This window comes from Branchiostoma lanceolatum, chromosome 15 (assembly GCF_035083965.1).
Source record: "Branchiostoma lanceolatum isolate klBraLanc5 chromosome 15, klBraLanc5.hap2, whole genome shotgun sequence".
Classification (NCBI taxonomy): domain Eukaryota; kingdom Metazoa; phylum Chordata; class Leptocardii; order Amphioxiformes; family Branchiostomatidae; genus Branchiostoma; species Branchiostoma lanceolatum.
Window position 1 is genome coordinate 10535101 of NC_089736.1, and position 18458 is coordinate 10553558.

General features: G+C 41.9%; 2 protein-coding genes across 5 annotated transcripts; one reads left to right on the forward strand and one right to left on the reverse strand.

Annotated features, from left to right (window-relative positions):
• The first annotated feature begins 109 nt into the window (after nt 1-109).
• Nucleotides 110-8940, forward strand: LOC136449334 (CCA tRNA nucleotidyltransferase 1, mitochondrial-like). Its single transcript, XM_066449347.1, has 6 exons — nt 110-215; nt 483-1051; nt 1578-1704; nt 1952-2145; nt 2598-2845; nt 3500-8940. The coding sequence occupies exons 2-6, from the start codon at nt 535-537 to the stop codon at nt 3836-3838; spliced, it is 1425 nt and encodes a 474-aa protein (XP_066305444.1). The 5' UTR covers nt 110-215; nt 483-534; the 3' UTR covers nt 3839-8940.
• Nucleotides 6096-17877, reverse strand: LOC136449337 (sarcoplasmic calcium-binding proteins I, III, and IV). Of its 4 annotated transcripts, none has more exons than XM_066449352.1 (6): nt 17693-17877; nt 13304-13356; nt 11749-11868; nt 11241-11364; nt 10402-10499; nt 6096-7015 (listed from the first exon to the last, which is right to left on the reverse strand). In XM_066449352.1, exons 1-6 carry the CDS (start codon nt 17748-17750, stop codon nt 6908-6910), a joined length of 561 nt encoding a protein of 186 aa, XP_066305449.1. In that variant the 5' UTR covers nt 17751-17877; the 3' UTR covers nt 6096-6907. The 4 variants fall into 4 exon arrangements, with proteins under 4 accessions (XP_066305449.1, XP_066305448.1, XP_066305447.1 ...); XM_066449351.1 differs by lacking the exon at nt 13304-13356 and adding an exon at nt 13424-13476; XM_066449350.1 differs by lacking the exon at nt 6096-7015 and adding an exon at nt 8366-9182 and having other exon boundaries at nt 17693-17872.
• Nucleotides 17878-18458: the final 581 nt, after the last annotated feature.

The following is an 18458-nucleotide window of genomic DNA, read 5'->3' on the forward strand; positions in this document are numbered from 1 at the left end:
TTAAAACGATAAAGATTCTTTGTTACACCCTAATAAGACCGTTTGTAGCTGTGTAAACAGAAATATGATTCACTTTTTTAACATAAAGGGGGACAAACTCTTGTCGAGGAGTCTTCTTTTTAACATCAAGTATCTACCCACCCCCATATAGTAGTAATCTCGTCCACAACAAAATGGCGGCGCCCGTGCGAAATTTTCGGTGACTGCAGTCTCAGGTTGGAAAAATGATTCATTCTAGTCACATTTTTCTATTTGTGAACATGACAACAACATTGCATGGTCGTTGGTAACATTAACTTTGCACCTAAAGAATTATTTTAGCAAATTAGATTATTCAATGGAGGTAGACGTATAAAAGAGAAAAGGGGGAGGGGGGCAACTGTGTTCTCCCAACACGCAAACACTCAGACAAGCAAAACATACAGAGTGTCGTATAGTGTCGTACAATGGATGGGGATCAATACCTTGCTCTATGTTTTCAGATTTTAATGGTTGCTATAGCAAGAGGACAACACCAAGGCTACTGATAGTGCCATGCTTGCAGGCATATTTCGTAGTATTGCATCAGGCTTTAAACATACAAGACTCAAGCCATATCCACTGCTACAACATTACACAACAGTCCATCGTCAAAGTCTTCATACTAACAGGACCATGAAGCTCGATAAACCAGAATTCAAGAACCTCTTCACTCCCGAACTGAATCGTCTCTCTGAGCTCTTCGCGAAGTACGATTATGAGCTGCGTATCGCCGGCGGGGCCGTACGCGATATCCTCATGGGGATCCAACCGCAAGATCTCGACTTCGCGACTACGGCGACGCCACAGGAGATGAAGTTCATGTTCGAGAAGGAGGGCGTGCGGATGCTGAACACGAAAGGCGAGGACCACGGCACGATCACAGCACGGATTAACAACAAGGAGAATTTTGAGGTCACGACCCTTAGAGTTGACGTGGTGACAGACGGACGCCACGCTGAGGTGGAGTTCACCACGGACTGGAAAATAGACGCGGAGAGAAGAGACCTCACAATCAACTCCATGTTCTTAGGTTAGTTCGCTAACTCACTTTGAAGCTCCCAAACAAGGATGTGACAATATCTGTGCATGTAAGTGGTTGCAACTGTTACTTAGCAAAATAAAGGTAATGTACATATACATGTAATACAAAATAAATCACCTGGATGAATTCTCTATTCTAAGTATGATTTATTTCGTATCATGTAATTTTATACATGAACCTAGATGTCTAACCTTCTTTAAAGTAGCACATATAGATATTACTTTAATTAGTACATGTACATCAGACATGTATATGTAGTTTGTTTATGGTGATTAGTGTTCACATACAATCAAGTTTAGCTTTATATGACCTCAAGGATTACTAGTAGTTACACTACATTGAACTGTAGATTTACTGGATGGAGTTTTAAGGAATTTATACCCTTTTTGTTTTGAAATCTTGAATGTCCCAATCCTGCAAGTTGTCTGTATTGTCTTTATGCCTGTTTTTTGGCAATGCCTGAGGTGTGGACCCTATAGTATACATTAAGAAAGTAATTTATTTTTCTGATCAGGATTGGACGGGACCCTATATGACTACTTCGATGGTTGGACAGACCTTAAGAACAGGCGTGTGGCGTTTGTCGGAGACGCCACAAGAAGGATCCAGGAGGACTACCTCAGGATCCTCCGATACTTCAGGTGAAATTTACATGATTGTGTGAATTTCAATATGACCTTGATACTGATAGTGACCTTGATGATGGAAGTTGTTCAGACTTAGACTTTGTTGTGTCTGTGTATGGCAGTTCATTGGACCCCAAGCTTTCTCCAATTTGGGATAACTTAAAAGAACATCCGAGATGGTGGTCACCCTTCCACGACCTCAGAAATGTCCTACTTTGCCAATCTTCTCTGTAACGTGTGCTGCTATTGGTGTATATGGCAGGTTTTATGGCAGGATTGCTGAGATGCCCAATCAGCATGAAGAGTCCACCCTGGAGGCTATAAGGGAGAATGCAGGGGGACTGGGAGGCATCTCTGGTGAGAGGATCTGGATGGAACTGAAGAAGGTCGTAGTCGGTAACCATGCTGCACCTCTCATGAGATGTATGTACAACCTTGGTCTCCCAAAGTACATTGGTAAGTACACATTCAGATTCTTATTAATGAAGCTTTGGGAAGAACTATACTGCATCCTAGCAGGATTTTAGCTAGGATTTCTAGTCCAAAAATTTGGGGTAGGAAACCAATCAGAACCAGAGTTCCCCAATTGGCACCCATTACCTGGTAGCTTTGCATGTCAATCAATTTACATATTGTCACAGTGTCTTGCATGATAAAAAAACAACAGTGGTGTGTATGTGTGTTTGGGGGGTGGGACACATGTGCATGTGTATATGGAATTACCATAGGAACAGGTGTCCTCTGGGTGTCTTCTGCAAAGGGAGAGCGTCTCTTGTTTTCTTAGTGCAGAAGACGCCCTGCTAGCTGAGAGCTTAATCGGCAGTACATGCTGCTTGCACTAGATTTCAATCTTGTTTTACCTGGCATTTAGATGTGATTTCAGGAATTCTATGTATGTGTTTTTGTAGGGTTTCCCGTAGAGGGTAACCTGGATGAGTTTGACCAGGTGTACACCAGAGCGCGACAGTTACAACCTCGCCCCATGACCATGGTGGCAGCGCTGTTAGAGGAACCTGGTCAGATCGATGACATCATCGCCAGACTGAAGATCTCTATAGAGGAGAGGAAGACAGGTCTACTGGTCATGCAGCTACGGAGGGAGGGAGAGCAACAAACAGCACAGCCACTCAAGCATTACCAAGACCTGATTCTTAAGGTAATACAGCCTAGATTTGCAGTGTTAATGTATTCATGTCAAGCCTTTGTGGTGACAAACTTTTGAACCGATAATGATACCTAATTTATCTTCTTTTGGTACTCCACTATAATTCACTTAGTCTCCTGGGACTAAACAGAAGCAAGTGTTAGAGGTCTGAGGTTATGAAGCAAGAGATTGAAGCAAGGAACTAATAAAAATACTTCAGTAAATGATGATATGTAATGTATCTCCTCAGTTGTAATAATAATGTACTACACTAGGAGTCCCCACTGACTCATATTCTTTCATTTGACATAGACTCCTGGGACTGAACAGAAATAGGTTTTAGAGAGAGTGTATAATACTGTAAGGATCTGAAATACATTGTACAAAGAATAAAGCCAGGAGCTGACAAAATTGCTACTGTACTGTAGTCATATGCAATCTATCTCGTCACTTGCGATAACAAATTACTTCACTAGAGGTCCCCACTGACTTGTGCCCTTTCATTTCACCTAGACTCCCGGGACTGAATAGAAGCAGGTGTTAATGAAAGTGTGTGACGTTCTGAAGCATACAATACTGTATCATATGTAATCTATCTCCTCACTTGCGATAACAAAGTACTTCACTAGAGGTCCCCACTGACTTGTATCCCTTCATTTCACCTAGACTCCTGGGAGTGAACAGAAGCAGATGTTAGAGAGAGTGTGTGAGGTTCTGAAGTATAACGGTGACACGGCAGTCCTCTCTGAGCTCCAGTCTTGGACCATCCCCAGATTCCCAGTCACTGGGAAACACCTCCTGGAGAAGGGCGTTGTCTTTGGTCTCGAGGTAGGCTGGCTTAAGGACAAGTTGGTCGCGTTGTGGATTGACAGCGACTGTTCTTTAACCTTTGAAGAACTGATAGGCAGAGTGGACAATCTAAGGAAAGAAGTTCCAAAGGAGATCCAAGAAAAAGCAGCAAAGAAAAAGACAAGATTTGCAAAGAAGATGAAAACTGATAAATAAAGATACGTTGTGCTTATCTTTTCTCAATTCAAGTCTTACATATGGGATTTACTTTTCCATCCATCCCCTTAAATACGATGACAAATAATGTTTTATAATTCAGGACTTATTCTTGTATTCAAGGTTGGGCTAAAAATATAGAAATTTGTGTTTTTGTTATGTCTGGTTTTAACCTTTATTTTGATATCTTTCAGAGCATGTTGTCACAAAAGGAAAGTATTGACAGTTGTTGATTTGTAGTTTCACAATATACACTGGTTGTGCAGTAGGTATTTGTTTCATTGCAAATATTTTGCACCAATTGTACATGTAGTTGCTACATGTATCTTACATATATGTTTGTAAAGAATTTTGGTATCAAGAAAGCTCTGGGAAAGAGAATGTACTTTCTGTTCAAGGTATTCTAGGGGAAGAAAAATCACCATAGGGATGACTGTCAGGTATATAGAAAATAAACTATTGAAACTTGTGATCCAAAATGACGATGTGGCTTTTAGTGCAAGACAGATTGCATAGACTTTCAACTCAAGTCCTTTGTCCACAGCACTGTGACAAATGGTAGTGGAATGAGATTGGGATAAGATTAAAACCATGACCAAAATAGAACTAGGTCATAATGTAACTTGATATACTAACATGAAGTGTAAGCTGTTGTGTATTAACCATCCTAGTCTGTAAATCAAATTTGCCTGGAAGACTTGATTTATTTTTGCTTGCATTGGGCTTGTAATAATTCAAATGGTCTACAAAAAATACATGTCTGAAGTATAATGCAATTTCGTATATTCAAGAACTTCATGGCGTGTGGCGTTGTGTTGGTGTAACGGTTAGGGTGTTTGGCCGAGAACCCAGCGGTCCTGGGTTTGAATCCCCTGACATGCCCTTGGGAAAGGCACTTTACACGACTTTCCTCACTCCACCCGGGTGTAAAAATGGGTACCTGACTTCGGTTGGGAAGGCCGTGGAAAGAGAGGGATGGGCTCCGCCTTCCAAAACCATGCCTTAGACACAGCGGATAACAACCCACTGCCCCTACAGCCTCGAAAAGGCTATGGGACTACCTTTACCTTTTACCATAATCGTCATACATTCTTCACATTCGCGATGATCTAGATCTTATTTTGTCACAGACCAAAAAACAGAAACAGTCAAAAATCATACCCCTTTTCTCAAACTTTGCTGACGTGCTACTTAGTAATTTTTCACATTTACAACATTGGAAGAGTCAGGGATATCTTTAGTACCCAATAGGGATGGACAAACTTGCAGAATCAATGACCCTACATTAAAGAACAGACGGATGGATGAAGCCCACTCTAATGGGGTTAGGCGGTTAAGACTTAGATATGATTTCCTTGCCATTTACCTATAAAAGCATAAAACTCCGATCTACCCGGCTAAATTGCTGACGGTCAAACGTCTTTCCAGACAGACATTGTGGATGTATGGAACAATCATAACAACTTGATTGCACTGATTCCAATAAGTGAGGTTCTATCGTGGATTGAAGTTTTAGGGGCCATAAACATTAATCGAAAGGAAGCCCTGCCATCAATCACGTTACATGTATGTGCTGTCATTAATTTCTTATCCTCGTTAAAGTCGGGTGACCCTTTGACTTATGTCTGTAATTAGTGGTGGTGTTCCTCCTTGTTTAGATGTTTCAGGGATTTCTATCGACATCCAGGCTTGCCAAGTTTAAACTCAGGAAGAGACTACATTTATTATACATTGTTGCTCTTTTAATGTTATTCTGTGTGTGCTGATTTTGTGATTGTAACTTAGTATCACATGTACTTGCATAAGCTAGGATTAGCAATTTACCATACATGCATAATCTTTCGAATCGACCAACTTGTCGGGAGCAACCACCTGTCCTCAGCAACCATTTTTGCTCAGTCTCTTGAGTGGCTTGCATAGGACAGGTTCGACTGTACAACATTTTCACGTTATGTCATCGCTGTGTACACTGCCCTGTTGGTGTGCATATTTGCACTTCAGTGAATCATAGTTCAATCGTTTAGAGGCCATCTGATCGTCTCAAAAACAGCGTTGAGTGTCTTCAGCTCAAAGAAGAAACTGCTACAAGAATACTTCAAAACTCAACGATAAAACACAAAAACATTGTGTTCGCTTGAGCTACGATCCGTGAAAATGTAAATAAGGAAACCAACATGGCAGTCAGCACCTTCTGTCTATTTTTTCACCGGACATGTCAGGCATTCATCACAAAAAAATGACATTGATCACCAAAATATGACATTTGCCTTCCTCTTTATTCCCCACCAATAACAACCATTGACAGGGTGCTTCGGCGCTGCAGGCCTCCACACCCGAAAGTTAAATAGATATCGTTTACTTTTCAACTGGTTGCAGACGGTTCTCGGTTAACACTGGGTGGTGCGATGGTTCGAAGTATTACAAAAGGGTAGCTGTCTTCGCAACTTCTTGAACAACATAGAAGCTTCTTTTTTACAAGCCGCAGGAAAGGTGGAGTTGGTAGAAGATCCTGACGATTTGACAGTTGTGTATCAGACTAAGTTCAAAATTATAACGGTCTTCCTGAGGCAAGCGTAGTCACTAGTGCTGTACCTGCAACCACTCTTAGTAAGACTGAGGGTCTGGCTACAGGCTGGGATAGCCACGTTTTAGTGTTGTAGATGGTTATAACTTAAGATTGCCAACCGTGAACTTGCCCAACGACTTGCAGCCTCAGATAAGACGTTGGTAAAGGGAAGAATTGACAAGAAGTACGTTGCTATAACTTGAACAAAATATAGGCTGGCTAGTTGCTCGACACAAAGCATCCGATACGAGAGACAATCGTATGTACATACTTGACAGATCTTGGATAGTTCCAGTTCCGAAGATTCCATTGACTCCACCTAACTAGGGTCTTCGTCATGCATGTGAAAGTCATAACGTTCGATGCTTCGATTCAAGGAAACAGCCAATTTGTAGAAGAAGGGCAAAAACACAAAAGCTAATACGTCTACTGCACGTCAGTTGTTGAGTTGTTTATAAACTACAAAACGTGGTTCTTTTTTTATTATCTACAAAGACATCCGTTCAAGCCTTCTGTCCCATGAGGGTGTTGCCAGCATCAGCAGCGGGGGAGGTCAGGAGACGGTAGTACAGCTCCCTGTAGCGGGCCAGGTCAAACTGCACCTTGCCTCCCTGGCGGATGAGAAACAAAAGCAGATATTCAAGATTTTTTTCAAGATGTATGTTATACAAAAAGTCTCCTCCTAAGTCCATGCTGACTTGATTATATGGATGACATCCAAAAGGTTTTCAACCATACTGTAAGTCGTACAAAGAAGCTGTAAAATGAGCTTATACATGCCGTAAACTGAAACAATTCTGGGAATTCTTACAATTCGGGCTTAAAGTATACTGTTAGGCTCGCCCCTTAGTCGTCGCCAAAAATACTATGGCGGAAAACTTATGTCATACATTGCGTCTATTCCTATCATAGAGCGTACTGATTTTGTTATCACTTACTCCTTGTACAAAATGTATTTCGACGTTTTTCCAAAGTCTTCCAAGAAAAGTGAAAGAACAAAAATTAAAGAATCCAACATTTAAGGTACTAGTTGAGATTCTAAGAGGGCATCTTGGCAATGGTTAGAAATGTGGGTCGTCTGTTTGACATTCACGGCATGATTTGTGCGACTCCAGAATTCATGTCTGTGCCGTAATCTTACATGTAATCAAGTTTATCTGATTGGAAAGCAATTGAATGGGCTTGAAGTTTTGGGGATCGTGTCGGTTAGCTTCAAAACCTCACTAGGCCCCATGAATATATCTATATTTTCGAGGAATATTTAAGGAGTGTAGTTTGGAATTGCGTTCATTTATATTGTATTTGATACAACGAATGTGTTTGTAGTAAAGCACTGTTAACATGGGTGGTTGGAATATTTGTCAAATATGCCATATTACGGGTCCCCTTGCATGCTGGGAGAAATGAAGAACTCTGGGTAACACTGAAGGGCAAGCCAAATCATCACTATGGCAACCGGACACAGTACGCATGCGCAGCATACGAGTTGCCATGGTAACTGTTTACTTTCGTATACCCCTTGCGTAACCCATAATTGCGTTATGCGGAATATGGCCTGTTAATGACTGCATATATACAATGCTGTGTCTATTTTGCCTTATATCTGATGTATGATTTTAATAACAGATATGCCGTCTAAAAGACATATTTATTTACATGCAGCAAGCTCATACTGCTGTCCAACCTAATACGGTAACATCTACTAACACAGTTCTACCAGGGTATATAATTCCGCCACCCTGAAAAGATACGTCCAAACAGATCTCCAACCGAACGTCCCCCAGTGTAATGCACTCCTGTATCTAAACTGCGCATTATACTGCTGCACTAAAGATCTCCCAAACCCACTATTTTTCAAAGTGGCGGATTTATGTAACCCGGTTGATTAATGTGAATTGAGGTTAATACTATTATGTACATTAACGCGTTCCTCAACAACCAAGAAAAGAAAGGGGAGCATATTGAGTTGTGTGGCTCTTTATTTCCATACATCCTCGTACGAACAGACAGAGAAGTTCGGCTCTGCAGGCCGGTAAAGACTCTGAACACAATTCGTCTCGTCTGTATCCGAGCTCTACGTCTTGTTGTGAGTGAAAGGTCTTTTGTTTCCGTGTCTCATCAGATGTTGTACGAGTAGATTAAAGTCTGATGACGGTCATGTAGTCTTAATTTTTCATTAAAAGATAAGCTTACTAGATTCCTTTCCGACGCCGCTGAGCTAGTGGTATTTTGACAGCTCGTCTGCTAAGAAATAAACCCTGGTCCCATGGATGGGAATTTCAGCATTGTGGGTCACCGCAGAGGAGAGTTTCAAGCTATCTCAATTTTCTGCAGTTGTATTGTCCGTGTTTAGCCAGGTAATGCTGGTTTCATGTAACTCGTATTTCGTCGGGAATAAAGGCTAACCTACAATGGGGTCTGCAAACTACCTGTTGGTTAAATCGAAACATCCAAGACTGTACATATGGTCTCTCGAAATCATCACGTTTAAACTCTAGCTTAGAAAGCTCTCTTCTAATTCTAGCTTCAAAACGTGTGACAAAAAGGAACTTTTTGGATGTTTTGAGACAAGCAAGAGAGTAGATATTCATTAGAAGCGATGTCAGCTACACAGAAACGTTGTCAACAACACGAGAGGACATGTGCTTATATGTACACTAAGACATCCGTTCAAGGCTTCTGTCCCATGAGGGTGTTGCCGGCATCAGCGGCTGGGGAGGTCAGGAGACGGTAGTACAGCTCCTTGTAGCGGTTGAGGTCGAACGTCACCTTGCCTCCCTGTTCATAAGAGAAGTTTCCAAGGCGTGAAACATGCGGCAAGGTCAACCTGCACCCGTCCTTTGTCACGTGTCCATCTCTAAACGTCACGTCCGGTCCAAACACGAAAATAGCGCATCTTAACGATGGAAGCAAGCAACGTTATTCAGCAAACACACGTTGTTTTTATTGCACAATGATGGCGGGTTTTCCCATTGACATCCATTACCATTATGATATTCCTAGGCCGTCCACTATATCAGACAAGTACATTTGCAGCCATTTAAGTACACAGCAAGGTCATTTTCTCACATTCTGCCGAGCAAAAAATTGTATTGGAAGTCGAGAATCGTCTTGGGAGTAGTTTGTCACGTCGCCTGACTCTAGTCGTCTGCTGCAATGGATTGTCATACTTTGCGCATGATTGTCAAGATCAAGGAAGCTTCTTTGCTGAAAATAAGGATGGCGTCGTTCTGGGTCCTTGGAAAGCTTCTGGTTGATGGATTGAAGTCGTTTGTAGCGGCTGGCATGCAGGGAGTCATGGCAGTAGGCGTCAGGTTGGCTGTAGCTTCAGTCTCGTTGGCTCTACGTGCAACGTATGCGCGTCGATATAGCTGATTGAGCGCGCGGCTCAGATACTTGACGTAGCGAACGTTAACGTTGTGTATTCGGTCGCCATGCTGTCATTTTACATGCATGTGAAACAGGCGACACATTATTCTGCTTCTTGTGGACGTAAAAAGCATGTCATGACTTGTCACGTTTTGAAGATGTCAATGGCAATGGGCTGGGACAGCGGTCTTTTATCGTTCTGTGTGGCGCAATCAGTTGTAGTTCGTAACCAGTTTGTCTTTTACATAAAGTATGCCAGTGACAACACACGGTTAAGCGCTGTGTCAGAACAATATCTAACAACGTAAAGCTGCTCAAAACAGATTTCAGCTGTTGACTATAGCTCACATTTCAGCGTGTGCATCCATAGACCCAATGTCACTTTGAATACCAACCAAGTGCCTATAGATATATATGAACTTTATACAGGTGTAGCAGTACGTGTACCCCGTATTTTCAAACGTTTTACATATGAGATTCTACACACAAATGATCATGCTGTGTAATTATTGACTAGTATCCAGTTGACTATCCATCCTCCAGCACATGTTATATTTTTGTTATCATATTATGTTATATTCTTCTTCTTTGATGTGCAAAGAGAGAAAACCAAACAAACTATACTCACGTCTGTGATGACGTTGTAGACGGCGGGGACATCTGCGCACTGCAACTGGAAGTTTTTGCAGTAGTTCTGGAACTCTTCCAGGTCAACAATGCCGTCTCCTGTGGGCGGAAATCAGGATATCTTTGAGAAACTTTGTCAAATCAATCAAGCATTCTGAGGGGACAACACTAAGGATTCTTAGGTTTGACCATGTTCAGCACATTTTAGTCAATAGATTCAATACAGCTACGTTTTGTTGACGATGTTGACGCGACTTTATGGAATTCCAGTTGTGAATGTGGTGATCGTTCTATTCGGGTTGCGCTAATTGTAGCTATAGGTCAACGTGTTTTCTAATGTTACGGTTGACATTCTATGATTTATGACAATAGTTCACGATTGATTCGAAAGGGTAACGTTAAAGGTTAGTTCGATTTTTGCTCTTGGCGAGAAAATGATTTTAGCATTGTGGCTTGCTCATTCAATGCCATCGTTAACGTAATTTTTACTGCCCTTCAAAACAATTAGATAATTTGTTGTTAGTATGCGTGAGTCTCCAAGGTTTTTGATTTGTTGTTACTCTCTCTTTTGTCATTGGTTGCTGCATGTATAAGTCTCATTTTCATTGGTTGTTGCATGCGTGACTGTCTCTCCTTCTGTATTCATTGGTTGATACATATGTAAGTCTGTTTTTGATTGGTTCTTGCATGCGTGCCCCCCCCCTCTTCCTCTCTCTTTTTCCATTGGCTGCTGAATGTGGAAGTCTCCTTTTCATTGGTCGTTGCATGCATGTCTCTCTTTCTCTCTCTTTTCATTGGTTGCTACATATGTAAATCTGGTTTGATTGGTTGTTGGCTCACCGCTGACATCCATGCCCTTGAAGAGGAAGGGGATCCTGTTCTGGCACCAGGCGGGCAGGTCAGCCACGGACTTGCAGGTGGCGATGGTCTTCTCCCACATGGCGAGGTACTCTTCCCACGACACCTGGGCAGATAATGGGCAGTAAAGGATAATGCTGTCATTTCAAACTAGCAACACTCTAAATTAACTAACACTGTCAGTAATTGCCGATTCCTCGGCAGCTTGGCATTACGGAAGAAGAATGAGCAAAATCATCATCTTTATTGTTCTGAGCAGGTCCGCTAACTTGATGGCAACGTTTTATACGATCACATTTACTTCGACGGTGTAGAATTATATGCTCAGAGGCCTTGTGACAAGAAAACCATACCTTTTCATACAGGAATTTACAAAGGAACTCAAAGGAAATCCGTTTTCCAGTGGAGACTTTGATACTATGTTAGACTGATGCTGTGTTTTCCACTGTCCTTATATGATAGTAAGATCGAGTGAATCTTTCACACTTACGACGTCATCCTTGTTGATGTCGGCGCGCCCCTTCAGGTCCCTCCACTCGTCCTCAAGAGAGGCCTGCATGGACTTGTAGTCAGCATCGGACAGGCTGCCCTTGTTGACTTCCTTGTACCTCTGTTGGGTGGGAGGGGGGTGGAAGGGGTGGAGCAAGTATGACGGATGTTACTTTGACCAGGAGGTGTATTTTCATGACATATTATTGCACGGTTCGAATTGTGTCATGTAGTGGAAAACATGCACGGTCTTGTCTTAGCTCTATTTGACCGTCATCAGGCGTTTACTCTATTTCTCGGAACCCCAGCTGAAAGGTTCAGTTGTCGTCTCGTTGACAGATGCTGGTTGGTAAAACGAGGAGACCTTGTCAGTTGGTCGACGTGTTGCAAGGAATGGGGTCAATATCTCCCTAAAGCGTCTTATTTATAGAAATGTTGCAGCAGCACCTGCTGGACTAGTGGTGCTTAGAGTTGGTCAGTGAGGTCCCAAACGTCCAAAAATACCGCCGCCCTTTACCCTGTACATCTAATGAATGCTTGCCGGGGTGAAATTATACACACTTCCTTGGAACCTCGCCAGAAGTCATTGAATTCTTTCACCCCCCATTACCAGTCCCCATCCACTTTCCGAGTCTCCATATTCGGAGGACGAATTCGTCGCAGGGACGAGCGGCGACAGCTGCCTCCAGCCTTTTTGCAGCGTCGTAAAGAAAAGTGAAACTCTGCGAATTTTTCAGGGCAAGTTCAATTGCTGACAACTACATTCCAGATACATACATTCTAGATAATGTATATTCTATTAAGTAGATTGGACTGTCTGTCTGTCTGTCCATACATGCGATATACCGCCTCTAAGTCGTGTAAATGTCAAGTCGTGGTAGATACGGAAACATTAGCAGTAAACACTCATATGTGAATACATGTTTTACATCACCTAAAGAGCACACTGCTTAGCTGTTAGTCAATGGGGATTAGCAGGACACATCTGTTCTGTTAGCATGTTAAGTCGTCGTCTTTCACGTTACGAAATAGTATTTTCGTCAAAACAATGAGATGGGCGGTTTCACAGTTAGAAGAAGGCTTGACGAATGTTCAGCAAATTTGATGCTCTTGTTTTAGTGTCTCTTGCCCAACGTACTAGTCATGCAGTGGTTGTTTTAGACTTTTGAGACGACTCCTGGAAATAGATGCATAGAGGGCATACCCTACACATACTCCCTGTGATACACAAGCTTTGGTGAATCCGCCTACGCAGTCAAATAGTACCTGCTGCCGTTGCACTGTAGATCAGTGATACAGGTCGGGCAACGTAACGTTATATCACGAGCTTTACAAAGCGCCACTGTTAGAATACAGCACTGCTGTGTTCCGTCCGTTTATACGTCAAATGCGGATTCACCAAGGTTTGCCTCATACACACAGTATGCATGGGTAGGAGCTGAAACCCCTCTTTGATCGCCACATGATGTGAATCTTCAAAATGGCGGAGCCAACACGAGTCCACCATGTTTACAACATCAGGTAGCGACCGTTCAAACTTTCTGAAACTGGTGTACCTTAATCATTTCCTCGAAATCTTCCCATTGGATGGAGCCGTCTTTGTTATAGTCTGAAAAATAGCAGCAAAGCTAACATTTAACGGACACGTCGAAGGCTTGTAGGTCACGTGATCTTACCGTCATCATATCTTCGAAGTCATTCCACTGGATCGCTCCATCGTGGTTCATGTCTGGAAGAGAAACGTGATAGTCAAGTCTGAGCTCTACTGTTCAGTGAAGCCTGCGGATAGCCTGGTTAATGTAGGAGCTGCATGGATGGAAATGTGGGGACAGGCCTCAACGTTAGGCACATAGGCACGTAGTGGTTTCGATAGCCAAAGGTACATAGACGTGTACTGTTTTAATAGCCAAAGATACATAGACGTGTACGGTTTTTGATAGGCAAAGGCACATAGACGTGTACTGTTTTTGATAGGCAAAGGTAAATAGACGTGTACTATTTTTGATAGCCAAAGACACGTAGACGTGTACTGTTTTTGATAGTCAAAGGCACATAGACGTGTACTGTTTTGACTGCCAAAGGCACATAGACGCGTACAGTTTTTGGTAGCCAATGGCACATAGATGCATACTGTTTTCGATAGGCAAAATAACATAGACGCGTACTATTTTGGATAGCCAAAGGAACTTTTTTGATAGCCAAACGAAATATGCTTTCGATTTAAGTAGCAGAATAGAGAGCAATCATTATTGGATTTTCATCACGAGAACATCATGGCCAGAACTAATCAGAACGCGTTTTTCATGATTGTCGAATGCTTTTGAAACATCTTTGAAAAGAGCGTGCACAACTGGTTGGTTGATTGGTTGATTGATTGATTGATTGATTGATTGATTGATTGGTTGACTGGTTGATTGATGACAAGCAAGGAAACATTTCCGGGCCTTTTGACGGGATGGGTAGTTGGGTAGGTAGAGTTAGAAACACTGTGCAATGCAGACTTCATTGAGTTGTAGAGATTTGAAGGCAAAGAAAGTAATGGACTAAAAAGACAGAACACAGCAAGGCACGGAAGCACAGTCACATCTGAAAAGGGAAGCAAAACGAGACCATTTTAGAGCGGACGTAGACAGGTGAACATAACACACAGTAATCTTCTGATAGTGTTTCAGTAACACGCTATGCAAAACATTCAACATTTGTGAGAATGAACACGAACACACACAAAACATGAAAAATATAGATAAGTCACAAGAAGCGTACATAAAACATACAACATGAACGTCTGGATGGTGTTTTACATACTAACAGAACTGCTTACCAACATGTTTCATTTGAGTCTAAACTAAATATATATATATATATATTTATTTCTGATAGCAATCCACATGTCAATCGCTAGGATAACGTAACACTTGAGTTTAGGTGGGTAGTGAGGTATTTTAATAGTTTCTTGAGCAACATACAATTTGTATTGAAAAATGGTATGATTCAAGAGATATGCAGGTGATTTGAAACAACAACACCACACTGGTATGTATGGCGATATGGAAAACGACAAAAATTGGCACATCTGTTAGAAGAAACAGTTACAGTCTTCATATTCGTCTATCCTGGGATTCCATCATTATCTGAGGATTTGCAGGAATTGGTAAATTGCCTCATTAGTTTTGTTACTCGTGTTCTGCTTTATTCAGCAAAGATCAGAGATGCCTCGAACGCTACAGTTGGTCCCTTTGATTTTAAAAGTTCTGAGGAATTCCCGTCGTGCATTCCGTTTTGCCCATTTACCCCGAGGACTTCATTTATGCCTAGTGCCTATTTATAAACTCCCACCATTCTTTGCTAAGCAAGGTCATTGACCCCCTTCTATGATACTGGCAGAAGATTTCCTCCATGGCTGATGTTAAGGAACTTTTGACAACACCCTTAAGTATATATCTATTGCCTTCAAAAGAAATGTTTCGGCATTGTTTTGGCATGAAGCAAAGTATCTAAAAGCGTTAAAAGGTCTCAGTTAGACGCTCTTGAATGGGCATACGGAAAAGTATATAGAATCTTCTTGTAGTTGTGTCTACATCGTTATTCACCAAAGGGGAGGTACAACCGCCCCGATGATGCCTTTATTTGGACATGATGAAGGCGTCGCAACCGAACTTGATTGACATGATTAAGATCAATACCGGGGCTCTGATTGGTCGATGCCACGTAACTTCATTATTGATATCTTTTGATCTGTCTATGTGGGTATCGATAATGAGTGGGATTCTTTGGAAACTTCCTCTAATAACAGTTGGCAGTTGACCCCAGGGAATTGTGATGATAGTAACTTCTGTGGCCCTACTGAAACCCCGTTGACCGTTCAGAGACGCACGTTACTTTGCGGTCTAATTTTAAAACACGGCGACAGGGATGCATAAAGAAGAATGCTATATCTTGGCGACGGCAAGTCGCCATGTCTGGGGGAAATGTAGATATATTTTAAAACTATCTCCCTCTGTATTTATAGGCTATTTCAGTTACAAATCTTCGGAACACTCGCTGCCGCCGCCAACCAGTGGTATCTCTTTTTGCTGCATGCAGCTTTCAAACACCCGGCAACGTTGCCTTACAGACTGCTAATGACATCTGTTGCAGCCTCTTGTACCGAGATAAAGCGAGTAACTCTTCACAAATTTGTACAGCTGTCGAAAACGTTTTACTCAACAGGCCAAGATGTACATCCTGAATACAGGCAAGATGGTTACGAATGATGTATCACGAAATTAGACCACTAAGTGTATCATGCAGGCGACAGACGGGCATTAAGGGATAAAGGTGTAATCAACGAATGAAGCTAATGCATTCTTATGACGTCACACCATCTCAAGGGAGCCTCAAGTATTCAAGAATCATTGCAGAACTTCACTCTCTCCTCCAGCCGTCTTGCTGAAGGGCACTTATCTTCCAGGGAAATTCTTTCAACATTTGAGATTCTTTTGAACTCGACTTACATAACTGGAAGATTTTAAAGATACGCGTACTTTATTTTTGGTCAGGAGGATCTAGGATAGGACTGAATGTGTTGGATGGGAAATACATTTTAGCCGCGAGAGTCCAAAGTTATTTGCGTGCAACCAGGCTACAAGTGCCACGCATTCTTTACTACAGGGACGACACGGAAATATGTAGACTGCAATGTTGACCGAATTATGTCAGACGCTGCATTTACTTGAAAACTGCGGATGTGCAAATATACAGTCCTCTACGTCAAACTCTGTATAAATAGACTTTAACCTTTTTTTATCGAATGACCTCAGACCCTAGTTATATGTCCGAATTATATAGTATTATCCTGCAATCTTAAATCGCAAATTTGTTGCTGATGTGCCACTTTTGTCATATACTGTTGAATGGATCAAAATAAATTATTGTTCTTTCTAGCTACATGAAAATACCGAATTCACATAAATCATCCCTCAGTAGTTGTTAGCACAGATAGTGCTTGTGCCTGATGTTTCAATTCGTTGCGTCGTGAGATTTCTGAAATCCGCTGAAATTTCGGCCCCGGTGAGAAAGTACGTTACAACTCTTTTGATAAAACCGTCCTTTCATTCGGTCTACATTCGGCACCAACTGCGTTCTTCATTCTAGCAAACGGCTATTCACGGACCAGCTATATATATATGTAGTCGTAGGGAAGCAGTTCTAAAGAGATAAGGAACAATGTCAGGATTTTCTATGGACCGTTTTAGTGCCAACGGGGAAACCATTCCAACCTTTAGCACAGACAGACCTCAATGCAGTGGCAATCTCTGTGCGCAGAATTCATTCTTTTATCACCATAGCCAAGAATCTTTTTATAGATCACGCATTTGTGAGGTAAAAAGATATTTCAACAAGGCTGTTTTTCGTGGGATGATTCTGAAGCAGAATGCGCATTCTAGTTTCTCAAAATAGAAATGTTTTTGACATTGATGTCTGTAAAAGGTTTGATGTCGACCTGTCGAGGTTGGAATGAGACAGACTGGTTCGGTAAAGCTCTACTGAGATCTACATTCACACTAGGCCCGCATAATGTTTCCCATTATAAACTTCATTGTCGTCACTATCATCATCGTCACCGAGGTTTGCCATCTATCAAATACAGTCTACCTCTGCATTGAAGGATACAAGTTATGTAAATTCAAGACTCCCCACACTGTTAACCTTTGTAAATGCTATCAATTTGTCTAGAATGTATGCCGTCTATCCCCTTCTTCGGTGATGTACATATCGCATTAGCAATATCAGTTACCCCTGCATAAGGTATAGGGCAAAACGGATTGATCCTTAAACAATGTTAGGCTTTGGATTTGGACAAGCGTTCGCTATCGTTTGCACAATGAGACACAAGAAAGAGTAAGACAGTCGGCGAGTCACCTGCTCTAGTGTGTACATAAGACCAGGAGGAAAAAAACACTCACCCAAGAAGAAGTCAAAGGTGAACTTGATCTTCTGCTTTTGGAAATCGTTCAGTCCCATGGTTGCTGGTTGGCGGGGTGTTCGCTAGGTAGACGTTCAAACAGGGCGCTATAAAAATCTCCTGAAGCCTCCTTTCCTGCTAAGATGCCTGGCAAAAACGGAGTGAAGCGATGGTTCTGTTCCCCGCCCCTTATATACCTCCACCGTGAATGCTAATCAGTGTGTTTTACGGTCCGGCCACACTACTGGACGATGGGAATTCCTGACATTGATTCGGTTAGCCTCTTCCTTATACGGCACACGTCGTTGGGGCACGCCTACCATTTATAGATCAGTTGATATGCCGAGATGTAAAATCGCCTCCAGGGCTTTAAAACTTACTTATTCGTGTACGAATGTAATGTTTTAGCATTATATTTATGAGCGATCTAAGGATAAGGTCTGTATCATATGGTAGGCATTGGTCAACGACATAGCATTGCCACTTGTCGATTCATCTTCAGTGTATGTATCTGCTTGCTTCGTTACAGAGCCCGGAGGAATATGCCATACGTTTGGTAATGATACCTGTTCGTTTAGTTCGTCAGTTCATGAGTTCGTAATGAGCAGTGACATCTAACTGTCGCGAATCGCGTGCTTGTAAACTTGTCTGATGACGGAATAAACATGCCCTACATATAAGCAAATATAAACAACACACGCCACTATGACAAATGAGCGTGCGGATATTTGTAAACAAAAAGGAGCGGATGAAAATATACCACGATT